We start from the raw sequence: 22828 nt of genomic DNA, 5'->3' as shown, positions 1-22828 counted from the left end.
TGTGTCTCTAGCACTTGATCCCACAGGGGCATGATACTCAAGTTTGCACTGGAAATGAAACTTAATGTGAGCAATCCTCTCTTCAATCATGTCTAGGTGATAGTTTTGATTACGTTGATATATTTTCACATCTTCCAATATAATGTTAATGCTCCAAAATAGTGCTACATTCATCCTTGGGTGTTCCTTAGGTCGAGAATCCACATGGCTGTCTTCCAGGATTTCAAAATCTGAGAAGAGTTATCTTTCTTGAACAACGCGAGTCTCTAAATTATGGATTTCATTTTGGTATTGAAGGAAACTGCTACTTAATAGATCTTAGCAGCCTCCTGGGCCTGTTGTTGGGCTCTAATGCGGCCTTGGGGGTTGCAGCCCCCTCCCCCCCCCTCTTGTTGCACATTCTCTAGTGCTCCATTTTCCACCAACAATACTAGCCACTTGTATTGATACTTGTTGGGTTTAACAACAAGTAAGGGGAAACGTAGCTAACAGACTTGGTATGATTTGAATCGTTGGGTCTAAACCCACCCTCAGACTTCCAACATACATCGTAGAGAGAAAAATAGCATGAGAGGAGGAGATGATGCATATCCATAGAAAATCCCCAAACAAGACTAGCTATTGACAATTGCTTAGCAGGGTTGTTAAAGGTAATGCTAGATGATCCCTTCCCTTTATAAACCAATTGGCCAAAAATATCCAAAAGGGACGCAAACCCATAAAATCCCAAACCTAGCTCAACAAAGATTGACTATAATAAACACCACCAGGTGCACTAATGGAGATAATAGACACATGCATGACATCGACATTTTTAACCCATAGGATATTCAAACCATTGCAGAAATAACATTGAGTCTTTTGACAAGTAAAACAATTTTTTAAGTTATACCAAATTAAATGCAGAGAATAATCCTTAAGGTTTGAAAACATCAAGAAGAGGTGTACACGTACCCTATTAATGCATGTGAGTGGAGAGGTACTCGTTATTCTGCCATGCAAGCCATAAACCAATGACTCTCTTGCCCCTCACTACAAAAACCATAAAAAATTCCTCTCTAAACCAAACTTCGCTACCTTTCTGCCAAAGTTTTTGCCAAATTCTTTCCTAAATTCTCTCGTGGGGCAAGGACACAACTCCCTGACGCTCCAAATAACCAAACCAGGCCTCACCAATTATTGGCTTTGCCACACCATTGCAATTCATGTTAAGGACAAGAATTAAATTGACATCCAACTACATGTGGGGGGCAACCACGCCACCCCCAATGTTAATTTGCCTCGTAAATCCAAGGTGGCCGACACAACCCCCTAAATCCCTTGGTTTCTTAGAATTTATCCTCATTGAGGGAATATAAAATGCATAGTTTTAAAACTCAAACTTGGATTCATAACTGGTAGAGGGTCAACTCCAACTCGGTATCAACTCGACCTAGTTGATTTCAATGACTCGGTCGTTATAAAAAATACACACCCACACACACACACAGATATATATATATATATATATATATATATATATTTTTTATTGAAAAACATATTTAAAGATTTTCATTGAAAAACATATTTAAAGATTTCATTCATGTTTCCAAACTCAAAGCATTAGAATATAGAGAGAAGACAACATATATTCAAAGTATGCTCATGAATATATCTATTATATCAAAATGGCGCTCAATGCACTCTCCAATACATGTAATATATAGAGATCATAAAAAAATCACATAACCAAGGAGGCTCTAAATGCTAATGTCCTTTACAAAAAAACATCACTAGTCACTATTGTTAGACAAGGCAAGATCATCTGGCTTAGACTCTGAATCAAAGTCAGGCAGGGAAACCCATGGCTCCTCCTATTCATCAAGACCTACAACTGCAACTGTATAAGTAGTAGCACTAGCAGTAGCTGCATGTTGAGATAGAAGAGTTGTGTTTGCGTTGTGGCTAAGTAGAGGAAGTCCCTGCAGTTGGAGGACTTGGGGATGGTACTAGTGGATCTGCATTTAACTGAACAGTCTATAATGCATCCATCTCTAAATCAAAACCAACACCAACATCCTCATCAGAGTCAAACTCTGCTGGTTGAGTCTTCACTACCCAATTTGAGGATGGATCAATGTCTTCCAACACAATGGGATCTGTATCAGGCCTTTTGTTCAACAATTGGTTGTGTCTTATCCTGAGGTTGTATTGAATGAAGACTAGATCATTTAAACATTTTTGTTCTAAATAGTTTCTCTTCTTCATGTAAATCCTCTCAAAAGACATACTAATTGCACTCACACCTAGAAGCACTGCAAGTTTGACTCAAAATACGAATTGTAAACTTCTACATTGAGGACACTTGCTACCAAATGCCTCCCACCATTGTGATGCAAAAAACGTATTTGTGTAATGAGTTAGTTCAACAAATTATATCCAACTTTCAAATTATAAACAATTTAACAAAATACGAATTTGAATATTGAAATTGTTTACCTGGCTCATTTGCTTCCCTTGTAATCATTATTAGGTTCTTGCCAAAGGTACCTGTGGCTCTCCTGAAACAAGTGATTTGTCGATGTATCTCCAATTGCTCACTCTCATGAGGGACCATGCATTCAAGGCACTCAATCAATCAATCTCTCACATCCCCAGTCAAAGCTTCTCCCACTAGAGCTTTATAATGATACCTTGGGTTCATAAAAAACCCAGTTGCATGTATAGGGCGATGGAGTTGATTGTTCCATCTTTGATGAATGATTTCCCAAATGAGTCCATACTTAGCCACTCTATCCTCGTATGTTGCCCTTATTTGCTCCTTTTCATGGTCCACAACCTCATAAATGAAACCCATAACCAATCTTTCCCCATCCACCAGCTGCAACACCTTAACTAGTGGCTCAACAACTTTCACAACTTTACTGCCTTTTTCCAAAATATGTCTTCATTAACTTTCTTTCTTACATCTTTGCCATCCTATTTGCGAGCCCATTGACATCCATTCCATTCATCACTAGAAAACATCATTTGCAAGTTTCTAGGTTGGGAAAGCATAGATTGCAGTGTCAAAAAATGAGTAGCAAATCTAGTGACGACAGGCCTAACAAGATCTTTGCCCCCTTTGTTTTTCCTCATCACAGTTTAAAATCCATGAGTGATTGTATATATACTTTGTTATGCATTTGGTGTGCTCTATAATGTTCTTGATCTAATCTATTTTACCAATATCCTCAAGCACGAGGTCTATCCAATGTGCATAACATGGGGTCCAAAATATGATTTTATGTTTTTCCTCTAACATTTTATGAGCAAGAACATAGTTAGAAGCATTTTTTGTGATGACATGAACAACATTAACCACCCCCACCTCTTCAACAACCCGATCCAAAAGCTGAAACAACAAGCATGCATCATTCACCTTATCATATGCATAAACCGATTTTAGTAACATGGTTCTCTATGGGAAAAATATAAGAAAAATTATAATGGTACGGTTCCTTTGACGAGTCCATCCATTTGACATGATAGTACATCCTATTTTCACCCATGAGCTTTTGAATTCTTTCAAATATTCATGAATGGACATAACCTCTTTTTGCAAAAGAGGTTCCCTTAATTCATGGATAGTAAGGCCTTTGAAGCCCTTACCAACAACAAATATGACATCAAACATAGGTTCATAATATAGTGAACGAGCAACATTGAAGGGGATATCAACATCATACCACCATCTAACTATGTAATGAAAGGCAATTTCTCTCAATTCTTTCTTCCAATGGTCATCTAAAGTAGTTTGGATTTGACCTTTATTAGCTTGAGGACTATGTACACTATCAGAGGGAGAGGAGGGTGTGAAATAACTTTTGATATCACCCTTCTTTTTAATTTTACCCTTACCCTTTTCTTGAATAGACTCCAAAGAGGGAGGACCATAGTGTAAGGGGTTGGATGCATCAGTGCAAAGAATAGATGAAGAGCCCTCATAATCAAAATTGGGGTTGACAACCATCATGCGTTTTAGATTCCTCTTCCTCCCTATTTCAACCTCTATTTCTTTTTGCCTAGCTTTTTATTCTTCAAACTTCTAAATTTTTTCTAGCAACTCCTTCCTCATTTCCCAAATCTATTACATTGGTGCTCCACATGGGACAATTTGGCCTTTAATGCCAACTAGGTGTTGTTTCGGCTGTGAATGCCCCCTCCACCTCCTTTAATTATTTTATGACAAGATTTGCAATACATTTGATTATCAATGATCCCAGTATATGCCCAAGCAACATCTTTCATTCTAGGAGCCATTATTTGATATTTGGAATTGGAATTGAAAGGAGAAAAGTTTGAAAATGAAAAAAAAAACCACTCTTCAATGTTCATTTCTTTTAGAAAAATTACTCTTTCTAATTTCCAGATTTGCAAAAAAAAAAAAACAAAAAACAAGGGTAGATTTGAGAAGTGAAAAAAAAACCTCTAGCCTCATCAATGCTGCTCGAATGATTGCCCAAGAACCTCCTCACTGCTACTCCAAAAACCAACTCCAACTCTTCACAAACTCCTCACAAATGCTCATACAAATGCAATGAGATAACTGTGAGGAAATGTGAGGGAGTAGGGTCACTTTTATAGGCTTAAGAGAGGGGTAGAGGCATTAGGAAAAAAAAAAAAAAAAAAAAAAACTCAGCTTCAAGTCTGCCTTACTGCCCTTTTTCCCCGCGGACGAGGCCGACCGATTTAAGACAGATTCGATATAGCCGACGAGTCCGTTACAAAACCAGCAGAGTCCAACTCCGGCAAGTGTCTGACTGAGTCTACGAGGCCGAATCCGATTTAGATTGAGATCACCCTAGTTTTAAAACTATGATAAAATGACATTCTAATTTATATAAAATGAAATAATATTTAATTTCTATTTTTTTTGGATAGTAACACAAATTTGAAAATGCAACTATACATCAAAATACATGAGGTAGGATATCTAAACCCTATATACTCCTAAATTCAGTTCCCAAATTTTGAAAATATTTTTGTTTATTTTTATATAATAATAATTGTATTATTCTTTTGTTTGAGAAAATATACCAGCATATTCACCCAAAAAGTCACATTCCACCAGATAAAAGATAATTAACGCTGTAATCTCCCATTAACAAAATACTTTAGCCATAAAAACTCTATCAATTAAACTAATCCTTAAAACTAATAAATATCTTAAATTTTAAAATTAATACAAATATTATTTTAATAAATTCTCATATCTAAATATATAAATTTATGTTATTTTTAAAAATAATTTCTTGCTTATTTTCAACATTTTTTTCGCCCCTTTTTTTCCTGTTGTCCTCATTAAAAATGTTTTCGGACAATCATTTTACATCATTTTACACTTAACTTATTCCTGCGCTCTCGAGCGTGGAGAATCAGAGCTAACGAAGTAAAACTTTTCAATTTGCAATATAATATACTACATATTTATTTAATTATTATTCTCTGAAATTTGAAACATGTATATGAAAAGCCAGTGTAGTCCGCTCCGACTAGTTTGCTTTGAGCTTCGTCTTTGAAGTTCCAGAGTGAGGTCTCGATTACCATTTGGATTTGATATTCCGAGCAATTGCGGCGGAGAAGCCATGGCGAAGCCTGCGCGCGGTAGAGCAGCTGCATCGCCGTCGGGATCAGACTCGGGTTCCTCCTCGTTTTCAGGGTCAGCGTCTTCCTCCTCTACATCGGGCTCTCGTCCCAGTTCGAGGTCCAGGTCGAGGTCTTTTTCTTCTGGTTCTGCTAGTGATAGCTCCAAGGGTCGAAACCCTCCAAGGAGGAAAAGGTACGGCGCATTCTTTAACTCTCCCAGGATTGCTTATAGTGGACAGAATACTCTAAAAGAAACAGAAGTTTTATGAACAAAACGGAACTATGGCTCTAAACCTCTATTATAGAGAAAACTTTAACTATGGCTCTAACTCTCTATTATAGAGAAAACTTCAACCATGGCTCTAACCGTCTATTATAGAGAACTTTATTCGACTCAGGTGTACTAAACGATTCCGCTTGTTTATATCAGAGAGAACAAAACTCCTCTTGGACATAGAGAGGCAAGGCTTCACCACTGATTTTTCATTTGAGGTGGCAAAGCTCAGGGCTCAAACCTACGTTCGTGCTTATTAGGTACCCGCGTTCTCAATTTTACTTGGGAGCTCTGCACTATCCGCTTACAATTTTTGATCGATTTACTTCATTCGCTCTCGATTCCACTCTGGCCTATTTGCTTGGGAGCTCTTCACTCGCCGCTCACAATTTTTGACTGATTTGCTTCATTCACTCACGATTCCACTCTGATCTGTCCCTTTGACTAGGGCCACTATCCAAAACATCTCCTCCCTAAGGCGGTTGAAAGGTAAAAAGCCCATCAGTTTGTCTGCTTACCCCGAAGAGACGGCAGACCCTACTCGTCTGAACGTCGGCCCAAAGAAACAGTCTCGCTTACATTCTAAACCACATGCAGTAACACCTGAAAGGCGCATTTAGAAGAATCCAATGACTAGAACCTCCAACCTTTTGCGGGCAACTGAGGCCCACCATCATTTATCATTTCATCACCCTGCTCGACTGGGATTTCATTCCGCGGTTGGTGCAGTTTGGCTCGATACAAATTGCTTACCATTCGAGACAGTTTGAATTTTAGGTCGTTATTTTTCCTGATATGAAAACAATTTTATGTATAAACTTCTGTTCATAAGGAGAGTACAGAGTACTTCTGATACGTCTACGGGTTTGCTGCCATAATAAAAAAGAACTTCATGGGATATTAAACAGTTTCTCATTTCTATCACTGAACTTCTTTAAGCGTTTCATGTACTCAGAAGGACACAAAGAGATCTATTGGACTTGTCCTACCCTTTGTTCACAGAGTAAAACATAGCGTATCACATGATACAAATACTCTTATGCATAATTTGTGAACAGACCACCACTTAAAGACCTCAAAGGAAGATGTTGTAAACTTGAAAAACCCAAGTTGCTGGTATGTTGCTGTCCGTCTTCATTTCTCTGCAACGGGCCTCTGGAGCTGGGGGTTCCTCTTCGATGATTAATAGGGTTAGAAATTGTAAGCATGTTTGTGCAGTGTACACAGAGAGTACTTAAATGTTGTCTGTTCATATTTGCAAGGAGGCGTACTGCCCTTTGTTCAAACATATCTTCTTGTTGGGCTGCCTGTTCTAAGAAGAAACTTTCCATATTGGGCTAAAAGATTTTGTCGGGGACTTTGTTACGACTGTGTGGACGTAAGCCAGAACCAGTGATAAGAGCTAGAGTAAGGGCTTCTTGGCCCTATTGGGTGTGGAAATTTGCAAACCACTTTTGTGCTTGGAAAGATCTTTCAGGCTGATTACAATTTGCGACCAATGTTGCGTGGAGCAGGAGCATTTTTGAGAGCAGTAGCCTCATTTTCAAAAAATTCTCGAGTATTTGTCAAGGAGTGTTTGAACATGTATGGCGGTGCTACCTCACAGCTACAACAACTGGCAATATGGCACTTTCACAATTGGGGAATACTTCTTCTATAGAGGTAGTGGACTTCTCAGCCTTCATACTTCAGTGTGTGTGTATACACACACAGATAGATAGATAGGTAAAAATGACATCCACAGTACATTACTAATTAATTATTGGAGCATCAACCATCTAGATTCTAGCAATTACAAACAAACATCAAAATTTAAGCACATAGTAGAAAGTAGAACATTAACTTATCATTGAAACAAATTATTTAACAAATGTCAACATGACTAAATAGTAATCTTTACAAATTAGGCCATCTACACATTGGTATATGAAGACTAAAAAGCCCACCAAGTCTATAGAAGAAGTGTTCACCAATTGTGCAAGTGCCATGTTGCCAAATGTTGTAGCGGTGGGGTAGCACCACCGTGCATGTTCCAACACTCCTTGACAAGCAATTTTCCACAATCACTTATATTGGGATGCTCATCATTAGTATCATCCTTCATTCTTTTCCTCTTGTCTAGCCTTTGTGGCTACCTTGATCCTTTAGGGACATCGATTGATAACACCCAATCTTGATGAAACTACTTAATCCAAGCCTTAAAATATGGTAGAAAAATCTTAAAATGCCCGATTAATGATTTTGTTTTGAGTGAATGTTACATTTTTACTTAGGCCATGACAAAGGAGTTCAACAATCAACACCGCCAACACTAGAGTACATATAGGGCTTGGTGCTCTTGATGAAATGCCAACCACATGCCCTCATATATGATAGAATCCAATGAAATGCTGCAATCCCATTGATCCTAAAATCTCGAAAATTGTCTAAGTCTATTGCATTTAGAATGGGATATGAAATTCTATTTTCTCCATATGAAGTCTTATGAGGTTGGAACCACTCTTAAACATCCTGAAAAAAATTAAAGGTAATGTTAAAAGTTTAAAGGAAATGTAAACTTTCACTTTAAGAATTTAACATTTCCATTAGGGAACATCCATGGAGCTCCTAGGGAACATCTAGGGAATGTGTAGGGAACATTGGGGGAGTGTGCTTATTAGCTCTGGTAGTGTCTTGGGGAGTGTCATGCTCTTAAATTGTCAGGGAATGTGCCCAAAAGGTTTGGAGTGTGCTCTTGGATTTTGGGAGCACGGTTTTAGAGTTGGGAGTAGTTGGGGGGGCATAGTTCTCACAACATTGTTGTGGACAACGTAGGCCTAAGTCTTAATTCGATCCTCCATCTATGTTGAGAATTTCACCATGGGAGAAGTAGGTTGTGCAAGGTAAGACGTAGATGAAGCGAGAATCAAAATGCACAAAGCTGTGGAGAAAGAGACCTCCATTTGATTAACTAGGCCCATTTGCACTTCTTTGATGCATGGTATGGAGACATGCCAAGGGGGTTTGTATATTGGACACATTGCCTCAAAATCTAAAAGGCCTTAGGAAGGGACTAAAAAGGCAAGGGCTAGACCTTGTTGCAACAATGAAGTAGATTGCCATTGTTACCTTAGCAATCTTCCTTTTGCTCTTTAGTGGAATTTCACCACAAGGAAGGCTTCCTAGTGATCACCTAAGAGGATATCCTAGGTTATATAAGGTTCAAGGTGATGAAAGCGTAGGCTAGGTGGGGATACCCAATACTGGACAAAGGCTCAATACTTCTTAATAAGGAATATCGTATCATGCACCTAGACTAGTAAGGACAAATGTGACCTAGGGTTTATTGATATGTTTCAACAAAGGAGTACCTAGATGCATATGAGTAAAAGAAAGGGTGTACTAAAAGATAAGGTTGACAAAATAATACAACAAACCCTCAAGATGGGCCTCAAATTGAAGCTATGCTAGGGTTAGGGTTTCCAATGCACAATCTAGTCTAGAGGAAGATGACTTAACCCTGCAGGGGGGAGTTTTACCATGTAAAAGGGTGGATTTTAATTTTGAATTAATTACAAAACTTATTCTTTTGCACCACAAACACTCATCCACTAGTGTCCTAGGCTTATTTGGCTCTAGGAAAAACCCTAGCAGCTTGCCTTAAAAGGCTTAGAAAAATAGAAAGGGAGGAAAATATTTAGTTTTTAAGGTTTTTGATGAACACAATTTGCTAGTGCCTAATCCTACTTGGGTGACAAAGTCTTTAGGGAAATTTCAAGAGATAAAGGACAAATGCTTGCAGTAAGGGGAGACAACTCTTGTTTCCACTCAAACAAACTCTAACTATCTTTTTTGTGAGGGGAGAAATTAAATAGGAAATTCACACTAGGATTTTTCCTATGGATTTCAAGGAAGAAATATTCTACATGTAATAATTAACCAAGATTCTCCATCAATAGTTTGCATTTAAACATGGATCTTAGGAAAACCATAGCAATGTTCTAAATACATATAAATGAATGAAAAATTTGTAATAAAATTGCAATTCTTTCACGAAAAGACCTTTCAATCCCAAAAAGACATTTCCAAGACATAAGCCAATATCCAATAGCAAAAAGCTCCAAAATATCACATCTCCACAAGTGGCGAGTTACATAAGGCTAAGTTGGGCTCTCAAGAAGAGGTTGAAACTCAATTGTGATGATGAAAAATGTCAAAAGAGTGATCCTTGACATATATGACATCTATCACTCACTAATATTAGACTAGAAACCCTATCTTTAATTTTGACTATGAATCAAGATAGGAGGTTACAAGCCAACCCCATAGCTTACAATAATAAAAATAAGCCACAAAAGCCCACACATGTGGATCGAAATCCATGACATCACCTTGTTTTTGGGCAATAAATATTGTGAAAGTGCATGAAATGGGATAGGGGATGTCCCATCATCATAACCAAATCCATCCTTGAGTGGAGGCCCCGAAGAAGTATAAGATACTAGGGTAATTATGCCCTAAGTTGTTCCTTAACAATTAGGGTATCAATCCAAATTCGTCTTTTGTTAAAAAAAATCATACATCTATTCCAACACAGGTGTAACGTGTAATGAATAGTTCTGATTCAACAAACATACAATGCAAGTTTAATCATTCAATAATTCAACAATCCAAGTTCAGACCATGTTCAACTATTCATATAAATTCATCCAATTCCAATGTAAGTCAAACAAATACTTAAGGACAATTTCCTCGACCCTCTATAGTCGGTTGTCTACAAGGTTATCTTAACTTAGGACAGAAATGCGAAATGCCTCAGATGTTCAAAATTTCTCCACAAAGCGCTGGCTTGACGAACTTTCTTCTCACTAATATATCTTCGGTGGATCATAAAAGGTGTCACAAATCTGTCCCACGATCTCAACGAAAAAATTTACTTGACATAAGGTGACCATGCATGGATTAAGTCCCTAGGAAACTTCTGTCCGATTAAGCGAATACTAAAAAAGAATTCGCTTCCTCAGAAAATTTTGACCAACCTCATAGGATTGGCATGGGCCTACTTCAATATAGTCTCACATGCATTCATTTGATAGGGGTTTCGATTTTCCCTAGTGTATTTCGATTGGTGGCCTCAAACGTCTCAATTGCGTTAGAAATATCGACCCTCTGGCCTCAGGTACCACTGCGACTACCACAGATTTGAAACTCACATTAACTTCCATACTTCTTTTGCTTTATATTTTTGTCGTAAGTAACTCGCCTTAGTCTTTGGATTCAGAAACCCTTACCCATATCTTAAAATTGTAGACTCTTTCCTTAGAAAAATAGGACTTTCATTCTTGTTGATTTCAGATAGGCTGCTAGAGCTACAAAAGATAGGTTGATCTGTCTTAGGATTCCCACAAGGGCTTGCTACTACCTCAGATGAATAATTTCCTGTGGCCAGAACAAGAAAACGAACACCAAAAGGTAGAAAGACTACGTTGCTCCTTTAGATAGGTGATTACTATGCCAACACAATGCATAGTGAATAAGTAGGGTGGGATCACCTCCATCGAAACTAGTCCAAAGATAGAATGGGGTCTTAAAGCCACGAGCTCAACAAACAAAGATGAAAATAAATTGAATCCAAGACATGCCTTAAGTGCTTCTAAGCCTCTTCTATTTATAGATTTCCATGGGGGGTTTTGAACTTTGCTCTTAAATTAATTGAGTGATGTTCACACCCAAGCCCTATCTTTTGGGTGTTTTGCCCCATCTGCCCCAAAACTTGCCCAACATTGGGTATTTTGGGTTTTTTCCCCTTTATTGAGGACTATAGCCTATGGGGATCGATAGGCTACTTTGCCCCTTGGGTTAGTTAATCCCTTGGGGACATTACATTCCCCCCTTCTCGGCATTGCTTGTCCCCAAGCAATGATAGATCTAGTTGCAACAAGCTTTGTCTTTTCAGAAGCTCTTATTCAACCATTGTAACTCTCTTCCTTTGCTAGATAATTAAGCTGCTGCTTCCACTCATTGCATCATTAGTGGAATCTGTGCAAAATTTGCAGTTGTAAATATCTAGGAATGGTTTGTTGGTGGTGGATCCATACTCTGATGTTGGCCCCTTTGAAAGTGACTTATTTCCATCTTCCTTGTTATTGTCTTTTATGCGTGGCTGGTTATTGAAAATATTCAGCCTTGTGTGGGAAGATAACCTATTAAACAACATAAATTTATTGGCAACAATTCCTCTTGAAATCTTCCAACCTTTTGCCTTTGACAAGAGTGTTTTTGGCAGCCTTCATAATGTTTATTTGAATTGGAGGTAGGTTGTAAATTGCCTCAAGGCCATGGTTTAGATCTTTTCTTCTTGTAATTATTGTCATCCCAAGAATTAGTTGCGCTGCTGTGTACCCTTTTTTTCCACTCCATGATTTGCCCCTTATAATCAGTGTAATCTGTGCCTTTTTCTTTAAACCTTTTGGAAGGATCTAACATTACAACCTGCTCTCCTTCTTGGCTCTTGTCAGCATTAACAATCTAATCCATACATGCTGTTGTATGATTCTTAGGTTGAGGATGAATACTTCTAGCTGGTTTGTTATGTGTAGTCCTGATGAGCCTCTCCTTGAGGGTAGATTCAGGAACAAAGTATATCTCATCTTTATAGAAGATGATCTCGTTCTCCACCTTGTAACTATCATCACAAATGAGTTTGCCCAATATTTCACAAGCAAATTATTCTTGGAGAATTCTACTAAGAGATGGGCTCTCCAATCTCTCAAGGATGTGTCATGCTCCGTAGTCTCTTCATACCCAAGCTCATTGAATTGTAAGTTGTGACATGTAGTTCTACAAGTTGACGTGCAAGTGACTTCTCCTTGTTTGGGTATAACCTCCATTTGTTGATTTGTGACAATGCGGGGACCACCATTGGTCATGCCTCTTAGAACTACCTTGTTGCCCTTTGGGTCTCGAAATTCCATTTCCATCGTTTGGTAGTTCATCATAATTCTTCCTAGCGAGTACAACCATTGAACTCCCAACACCATGTTAGCATCTTGCCTATTCTATCACATAAAAATTATTAATAAGCATATACTTACCAAGAGTGATGCTCAACGGTGGAACTACTCGGGTGCATGTCATATGATATCCATCAGCTGTCCTTACTTCGAAATCTTCAAATTCCTGGACGTGGATGCCTCTCCTTACTAGTATGACTGCATCAATACAATTGTATGTTGCTTTGCCATCTATCAATGCTACGACATGCTGTCCTTATATAGTGCCCTTGATTTTGAATGTGTGATATTTAGGTATTCCTGAGAGAGTGGCGATAGTACCTCCTTCAATTCTCAGAAGTGGCTTCCTCATCGCTTTTTGGGAGTGATGCTCCTTTATACACGCCAAGCTCCTTGCTTGGCGATTGATTTGTATCACTCTCGCTATCACTATTGGGGAGTACTTCAATGTAGTGAATCTTCCCTTTTCCCAAACATCGGTGACCAGGTTCCCATGGCTCTTTGCAAGTGAAACAAAGCTTCTTCCTTCTAAGTTCATTTTGAGTCTCTTCATCTAGTCAATCCTTCTTGGTTTTGTTGTCCAGAGATATCTTCTTGCCCTTGTCCTTTGGAATGACTGGTGGCATGGGTGGATCCTTCACTTTCGGTGCTACATCTCCTATATCTCGAGTGTTCTTGATGGCATCCTGAGGGGTTGCGGGATTGAATGCCTTGACCCAACCTTGTAGGGGTTTGGCTAATGCCTCCATGAAAAGCATGACTAATCGGTCTTCCGATATGTTTGTTAGCCATGATTGCAATTCGTTCGAATCCTGCAATATACTTGTCGTGATCTGGTTTGCTTAATTTGTGCCAACTCTCTAAAGTGTATTTTGGATTCTTCCGATCAAATATATCTATTAGCCTCTGTGTAAAGTCCACATAAGAGTGATGTATCCATGTTCCAAAGTAACCAATCCATGATACCCCCAATCATGTGCTTCTCCTTCTAGGTGTAGCGTGGCAAATTGAACAACATTTGTTTCCTGCATGGGATTAAGTCAGAAGTAGGTGTCCAACTTTTGTACCCAAGCCTTGGTTGAGCACTTTGATGACCCATCAAAGGAGGGGATGGGTAGCTTCCCTACCTTGCGTGCCAAATTCGAATTCTGTTGTTCTCTAGGTTTTTTGTTTGTTTGTTTCTTTATTTTCTGGTTGTTGTTTTGTTTGTTGATTGCTGTTGTTGCTATATTTCTGGAAGGTTAGGGCTGCTCAAGTTTTCCCTTCTAGTGCTGCATACTCTTGAAAGTATTCATCAAAGAGCCCGTTCTGCTCTGTTGCTTCTTGGGTCATTGTCTACTCTTGGTTTAAAAATTGAGGGAGTAAGGGTCTGAGGTTGCTTCCATTGTTTTTCCTATTGTGTATTTGTGGAATAACATTGGAGGAAATAGGGTTATGGCTGCTGCTTCCTTCAGTACCAACTCTGTTACCAAAATTTGCCACATTATCATTGTTACCAACAACATTAGAATTTCCCATGAGCTGTGCCATTAGCTCGGCTAATTGTTGTTGTCCTCGCTCCAGTACCTAAGTTATTTCTCGTTGCCTCTAAATTAACTGCTGTCCCTGTTGTTGCCCTTGTAATATCAAATTTGCTCTTTGTTTGTCCATGAATTACTACATGTAAGAGGTCCTTGGGCTCTCGTTCTCCTCGATCTTCCTTGTCCCCCATGGTTACATTGTAATTAACCTTGTTATTTTTAATTTTATTGTTACTTGTATCCCTTGGAAACATACAAGGTTGACACCCTCACAAGTTGGCAAGATTCTAGCTCAGATACCATTGTAAGGTATTAGGGTAATTATGCCTTAAGTTCTTCCTTAATAACTAGGGTTTTAATCCAAATTCTTCTTTTGTTAAAAAAAATCATACGTCTATTCTTCAATAATTCAACAATCCAAGTTCAGACTGCATTCAAACTGTTCAGATAAATTCATCCAATTCCAATGCAAGGTTAATAAATTTAATACAGAGTTTGGCAGGACTTGATTACTAAACACTGTACCTTATTAATTGACCCTAATTTCACTATTCTATTCATGCGGTTTTGAACCAAGATACTTCAAGACAATTTCCTTGACCCGCTATAGGTGCTGTCCACAAGGTTATCTTAACTTAGGGCATAAATGCGAAATGCTTCAGATGTTCAAAATTTCTCTACAAAGGGCTGGCTTGACGAACCTCTCTTCTCACTGATATACCTTTAGTGGATCATAAAATGTGTCATGGATCTGTCCCATGATCTCAGCCACAAAATTTGCCTGACATAAGGTGACCTCGCATGGATTAAGTCCCTAGGAAACTTCGGTCTGATTAGGTGGATACTCAAAAAGACTTCGTTGCCTCGGAAAAGTTTCATCGACCACAGAGGATTGGCATGAGCCTACTTCAATACAGTCTCGCATGCATCCATTCGACAGGGGTTTCGATTTGCTTTAGTGTATTTGGATTGGTGGCCTTAGATGTCTCAATTACATTAGAAATTTTGGCCCTCTGGCCTCAGGTATCACTACAGCTACCACAAATATGAAATTCGCGTTAACTTATAGGCTCATTCTGCTTTAGATTCTTGCCGTAAGTAACTCGCCTTAGTATTTGGATGCAAAATTCCTTACCCCAAGTCTTAAAATTATAGCATTGTGTCTTAGAAAATTAAGACTTTCGTTCTTGTTGATTTTAGATAGACTCATAGGGTTGCAAAAGATAGGTTGATCTGTCTTAAGATTCCCACAAGGGCTTGCTACTACCTCCAATGAATAATTTCCTGTGGTCAAAACAAGAAAACAAAGACCAAAAGGTGGAAAGACTACGCTTCTCCTTTAGATTAGTGATTCCTGTGCCAAAACAATGAAGAGTGACTACGTAGGGTGGGATCACCTCCACCAAAACAAGTCCAAAAATAGAATGAGGCCTTAAAACCACAAGCTCGACAAACATAGATGAAAATAATCCAATCTAAGTCATGCCTCAAGTGCTTCTAACCGTCTTCTATTTATAGATTTCCATGAGGGGGTTTGATCTTAAATTAATTGAGTGATGTTCACCCCCAAGCCCCAAGGTTTGGGCTTTTTGCCCTAGCTGCCCCAAAACTTGCCCAACATTGGGTATTTTGTGTTTTTTCCCCTTTACCGAGGACTATTGCCTACAAGGATCGATAAGCTAATTCGTCCCTTGGGTTAGTTGATCCCTCAAGGACATTACAAGAAGTGCCTTAAAATGCCTCCAAGTGTCAAAACCATGCTTTGGGTGCCCTGCATCACCTTCTTAGGGGCTAGAAATGTGACGTGGCATCATCTCTTTTCAACATATGGGCTCCAAGTGGTAGTACAAGCCCTCCCTTGTTATCTTGGGGGTGACCATCATCATCTAAACTCCATATCATGCCCATCGAATAGTATCAAGGCAAGCTTGGGGGCATGCTAGGTCTATTGAGTAAATCATCAAGAATCTCTAACACCAAGTAAGAAGAGTCTAGTGTTTCAACATCTGGGGGTGCTTTGAGGTGTCAATCATCTGTTGGAGTCATTTAAGTGCCTAATGCTTTGATTTGGAGGGGCAACGCTGCGTTTGCATGGTCATCACTGCTCTCTATAAGTGTGGTACACTTGAATGTGCCCTCAAGGACTTTGCTGCTATGCGAGGGACCACATGGCAAAACCATCTCAAAATCAAGTGAAAGCTACCAATCATTAGGGACAATGACTATAGATGCATCATAGTGGGCCACATTTAATTGTTAAGGGCATAATAATAGTTCAAACTCTGGTCACCTTCAAATATCTAACTAGACCAAACCTCGTAACGGTAAATGTGACGTGGCATCATCTCTCTTCAACATAGGGGCTCCAAGTGGTAGTACAAGCCCTCCCTTGTTATCTTGGGGTGACCATCATCATCTAAACTCCATATCATGCCCATCAAATAGTATCAAGGCCAACTTGGGGGTATGTTAAGTCTATTGAGTAAATCATCAAGAATCTCCAACACCAAGTAAGAGGAGTTTAGTGTTTCAACATTTGGGGTGCTTTGAGGTGTCAATCATCTGTTGGAGTCATCTAAGTGCCCAATGCTTTGAGTTGGAGGGGCAATGCTGCATTTGCAAGGTCAACACTGCTCTCTATAAGTGTGGTACACTTGAATGTGCCCTCAATGACTTTGCTGCTATGTGAGGGACCACATGGCAAAACCATCTCAAAATCAAGTGAAAGTTACCAATCATTAGGGTCAATGACTATAGATGCATCATAGTGGGCCACATTTAATTGTTAAAGGCATAATAATAGTTCAAACTTAGGTCACCTTCAAATATCTAACTAGACCAAACCTTGTAAAAGTGTTCCCAACTTATGTTAGGGATGGCTAGATGGTCAACCCTATTACGTGCTTCCAGCCTCTAAGGGGAGGTCACATGTCCTAGGTCAACCCTTCATTTCATAGGTGTATGTGATAATGTGGCAACATAGGCAAAATGCTTCATGGCAAGTTGCCATGGTCATGGGACTAATTGATGGAGGTCCATCATTCTAAGATTATAGATGTATAGAGGGAGCAATCACAGAGGCATGAATTACCCCTTTCCTAGACTTGTTTTTTCCACCCCTGATAGGCAACATAGCTTGAGTGTCCTTGCTTGCTTTTAATGATATGGCATTTATTTACCCCTTACTGATCAATTAACTTCTCGCTCAGTGGGATTTGGACATGCAAGGGTTCCTTTATCCAGTGCTTAGGAACTGGGTGATGCTTAATAAGGGGGTAGAGCTCATGCTAGGCTTTTGCACACATGCTAATTAATGCCTCTTTTGCATTTTAGTTTTAATTTTTCTTTTGTTGTGGCCATCTTAAGCTTTTAACTTTCTTTTAGTTGCATCAACCTCCAGGGCAATGTTTCAGGGCTTGACTCAAGGATGAGGATATGAGGGTGCTAATCCCAATCAACCAATGATAGCAAACCCGAAGGATGGAGATGAAATCAGGGGAATGGTGGAGGGTGGTAAGTAAGGAAGGTTATGGACACACTACTTCAATCCAAGTTTCCCAAGTAGTGCCCCTCTTATAACCCTAAGGTCCCTGTTGCTGCACAAACTAGTAGGCCTAGTATATAGGCTAGAGCTAGAGGGCACAACAACAATTTGGGACAAAGGCCCATTGTCACCACAACCTATGTCCCCTTCTCTTCTCAGATTTTCATTGACAGGAGGAGTTCTAGTGTCCCTTGCTTGTGATTAATATGTCTACACTAGGGTTCAAAGTGAGGCAAGGATGGCTCATTCAATGGAAAGGTTCAATTGAGGTGTGAGCTTTGGGAGAAGCTAGGATGACTTTCCATGAAAAACCCCTTGAGAGAAATACTATACAAGACCTAGGGTTGAGATATTTGACGAGATAAGAGTTCATCCAAGGTCAAGATAGTCAAGAGAAAAGGTTTTGAATGATATGCTACTAAAGTACAAACCTTCAAGAAATCCCTAAGTTGAAGGGAAGCTTCAAGGGTTCCCACTTGGTGTGATAGCTAGGGCATCAAATAAAATGAGATTCCACCGTTGGAATTTGTTCAAAACCTGAGGATGCTTAGAGGAGAGACTAAAGAACAATCTTATCCGGACAGAATCCAAAACGTATTTGCCTAGAGGATCTCGCACCAAGCCTTAGAGGGGCTCCCTTGGCCTTAAAGGGACAAATAAAAGGGAGAGAAAGAGGTGAAGAAAGATTGATTTGTCCATTAGAAGGTGATCAACAAGGATTCTAGACCACTGCTTTCTTATTGGGAGAAATGGAGTCAAGAATTACTTTGATTTGATAATTTTATTCTTCAAGGAGACCTAATGTAGCTTTGCTAACCCTACAGGAGGTAACTACACAGCTACTATAGGATTTTATACTTTGTTGACAATATTTGATGAAGTTTCAAGGATGCAAGATGCAATATTAACCGCTAGAAACATTCATTCATCATTATTTATGAGTAAGGCATGCAATAATTCCAATAATTTTAATGTTCTCACAACTTCACATTAACTAGGGCACATTAAAGATCATGAAATGACATTCCATACATTAGACATTACTCAATGTAAAATATAGCATCAAAAGGTACTTACAAGACAATGAGAATATATCCATCCATCAACATTGCAAAAAGAAGCTCCAAGAAAAGATAGCATAGATTTACAAATGTTAAAAGCATCCAAACATCCAAATTTTGTCCAAAGTTTCAAGTTCGAGTTCCTCAAGTAGAGAGATCAAAATCCAAGTGATGATGAAATATAAAATGAGTCCTCTTTTATTTATATGAGGCACCTCAAGTTTGATTTAGCCTAATATATCCCCTAATAATATTTTAATGTACAAAATAACATGTCTTTGGTGACAATCCCACCAAATAGCTCATGAAGTGAAAGATAAGCCATCTAAAGCTAGTCGAAATGATAAAATAATGGGAAATAGTGATATTGGAAGGCCTGAATGAGTCCTCAAAGTGCCATGATGAAGAGGAGGGCTCCATAAATGATGATCAATGGGGTGGCCCCTTGATTTCCAAGCAAAACATCATGTGGTGCTCCCAAGTGGTTATGGGGCACAAACAATGGTCTCATTGGTATCCAAGTGGCTCAATAATAAGTTGATGCTCCATTAGTGAGGGCTACAAGATGACACATGCCCTCCCATGTCTCTCCGGGTGAGATAAAACCTTATCTGGGCCTTGGACCAACTGCCAAGTGTTGGGTGTAGATGTGTGGTCGGCTGGGCAACGTGGTTGAAGTGCATCATCCTCTCTATATGGCTGGGGCACGAACAAATAATGTATGGTGCTGAAGAAGTCCATGGTGTGGTAATTGATGCTCTACAATGGTGGAAGCCCATGGCTCTCAACACTCACCTTACAATTGCCATTATGACCCTCTGGAGGGCTTGGACCCCATATGGGGAGACCAAGTCCAAGATGAAGACCCACCTACAATTTTGTATAAGATCCAATGCATCTCCTCACCTTCCAACACAATTAATCATTAGTGCAATTGACTAAATAAGCTTGCTAATTAGCGACGAAAGTGGACACTTCATGGTGGCATGCCCTTCCAAACATGTTTTAAAATGTACAGGTGTTACCTTGCTTGACAAAGAGGTTAATGAAAGATCCTATTAGGTGGTTTCAACCTCAAGGGAGTGACAAGTCCATGGTACATCAATCAAATGGTAGGTGTCATGTGATATAATGATGGAACATATTGGGGGTAAGAGGGAAGGATCCAAGCCACATGCCATGCTACAAGGGTAGCTATGATGAGGGAAGCCCACACCTTGGGTGTATGAATGTAGGAGGGAGCAATCATAGTACATTAGTTACCCAGACCTTTGTTTTTCCACCCTTCTTCATATGCCTTTTATTTATTTTTCTTCCTTTTATTGCTCGGGGCTTTGGGGTGAGAGCATGATGCGTATGATGTAGTAGTGATTACCCCCTTAAGGTTGGGTAGTTCAGTGCCCACCATGGGTTGGGACAATCATGTGTTCCTTAATGATGCAAGGGGCACTCATAGGGGCCCTAGGAACCAAGGTGATGGCATAGTGATAGAGGGTAGATCTCATGCTTGGCTTTTGCCCACCCGCAAATCTTTTATGTCCCAACCATCTTTTGCATTTTGTGGTACATTTCCTGTTGTAAGTGGCCAAATTATGCTTTTATCTTTCTTTTTAGCTGCATCGACCTTCGAGGCAATGTTCCAGGCCCAACCCAAAGTGTGAACAAGGGGAGGGGGAGGCTAACACCTTGTGGATCCAATGGATAAATGTGGACCCAGATGGGGAAAATATGAAAAGGGCTTGTAATGAGCGGAGGGGAGTGAGACATATGGTATCAGGAAGTGGGACCACACAACCAAATTAGGGTTTCCCATGTAGTGCCACCCCTAAAGCTAGTAGCCAATAGAGGAGATCCCACAGGACTAAGACTCAAGATTAACCCCTCAAGTTGAGGTAAGGGAACAAGAGTACAGTTAAAGCCTGTGCTTTCCACCAAATACCCCCACTAATCCATGCCCAAATGTGTCTAAGAAAAGCAAGCACAAACGCCCAATTACATAATGAAAAATCATACCTTTGTGGTTGGAAGGCCCACCTTGAAACATACGATCATGACAGATGCGTGAGGGCACACAATGGCTGGCTCAGGTGGTCGAGAATAGTGGTACGTTGAGCTATCAGGTGGCTACAAGGGGTTGTTGGCCATCGGTAGAAGACAAATCTAGAAGAAAATTTCTCCTATAGGGTCACCCATTAGTCATGGGTAACAGCCTAAAAGGAGGTCCCACTAGAATATTGTCAAAAATTAACCTCCCTGGTAAGGTAAGAGAACAATTTTACAATCAAGATCGATCAATCATCCAAATCACCCCTTAATTCGTGTCAGAATGCGCAAAACATTAATTAGAGATAATTTATCGACGCGTTTCAAACCTTCCAGTGTGGTTCATCATCAAGACAAGATGGAGAATCAGATCATGGCACCAGATTCAAGTACTTGTTGAATGGTGACCCGCCTTCCTTTAAGAGGAACACTGAATGGCAAGAGGTGTGTAAGTAGTGCAAATGGCAGAAGAATTTGGCATATCATGGTGTACTGAGCAAATGTATGGCTGTTGGCTCATTGGCTATCCAAAGTAGATGAAATTTTTTCTCCTACGGGGTTACCTACTTTTTGGTGGGTAATAGAACCCACTTGGAATTCATACCGTATAATTGATTTTTTTGTTGGTAAAATAATTTGAGAGAGCTGCCAAATTTATGAGAGAATGATAATCATGTACTTTCATATATGCAATCATTTGGAGGGAGGGGGTCAATCATTGTGTCCATTGATGATGAGGGGCATGTCAAAGGCTTATGAGATTTCCCAAGTTCTCTTTTCAAATATTATTTTCCACCATGCATTTGTCATCCTTGTTGACGGTGGCTTTGTAAGTAAGCTAGTGAGCCACCCAATTGATTTCCCTTTTATTAGGTACAAGCTTACAAATTTCAAATCTTTTTATGGATCTCTTTATTTAGTTAGTTTGGTTGTCAATTTCCAAGGACATTTCTTCACTATTCCTTTTGGTATGGTTTATGATGAGTTTGAAATCTCCTTAAAAATGATTCTTTTAGACCCAACTTCAAGGATTTTATGATGCCTTTGGCTATTGTTTCTAATTCTATTTGATTGGTAGTTTTGATATTTATATATTTGTATAAAATAACCACTATAAGCCCATGGATTTTTGAAAGCTCCCCCAGCAGGGAAAATTTTAGGGGCTAATATTTGAAGATGACTTATTTTTCATGCTTTTTCTGAAAAATAGATTCGCTAATTTCTGTTTAAAAAAATGATTTACCCAAATTTTGTAGGATAAAATTATTTTACCTTAAAAATTGCCAAAATTTTACTGAGACTATATAAAATCATTAGAAATTTGAATATTTTTACAAAAATATCGCCAAATCTTTTACAGTTTACATATTATGGATTAATAATATTCACCAAGGTTTGTAAACTTAAAGATAAGTTTCCATCCTTAAAATTTTCCTTGTCTCCCTATCTATGTTGATTTTGTAGCTTGGGCAAGTATGTTTGCATAGGCCTTGTGTTTAGGCGTGCAAAAGTCGCCCACATCTCCTTACAACACTTGCTTTAGGTTGAGCAAGTTGTTGATGTAACTTAGTCTAAGTCTAGTTTAGAAAAAACACATATTAATATGTTGGTTTATTGAGCTAATAGAAACTTAGAAAAAGTAAAATAATTCACTTTATTAAGTTTTAATCTCAGCCATTGATCTCAAGTGAGGCAAGATCTAATCTCATTCTCAACCATTTTGAGATTAGGGTTGGCGTTAGGGATTTAGCCCAATGTAAAGTTATAAAAACAAGGTTAGGGAGAGG

At 39.1% G+C, this 22828-nt stretch overlaps 1 protein-coding gene across 4 annotated transcripts in view; it reads left to right on the top strand.

The window, feature by feature from the left end:
- Positions 1–5379: 5379 nt before the first annotated feature.
- Positions 5380–22828, top strand: part of LOC149258336 (uncharacterized) — a 173594-nt gene continuing 156145 nt past the window's right edge. For 2 of the 4 annotated variants that reach the window (XM_089415174.1, XM_089415176.1), the window contains exon 1: positions 5381–5800. In XM_089415174.1, coding sequence (XP_089271300.1) covers positions 5607–5800 — 194 coding nt within the window. In that variant the 5' untranslated portion in view covers positions 5381–5606. Of the gene's footprint in view, positions 5801–22828 lie in introns of all 4 variants that reach the window. The other 2 variants (XM_089415171.1, XM_089415169.1) reach the window with 2 other exon arrangements.

The sequence above is a fragment of the Pinus tabuliformis genome, chromosome 6 (assembly GCF_031772625.1).
Source record: "Pinus tabuliformis cultivar Carrire ecotype Pingquan chromosome 6, CPIR1, whole genome shotgun sequence".
NCBI classification, from domain to species: Eukaryota; Viridiplantae; Streptophyta; class Pinopsida; order Pinales; family Pinaceae; genus Pinus; species Pinus tabuliformis.
This window is presented reverse-complemented; position numbering and strand designations above follow the sequence as displayed.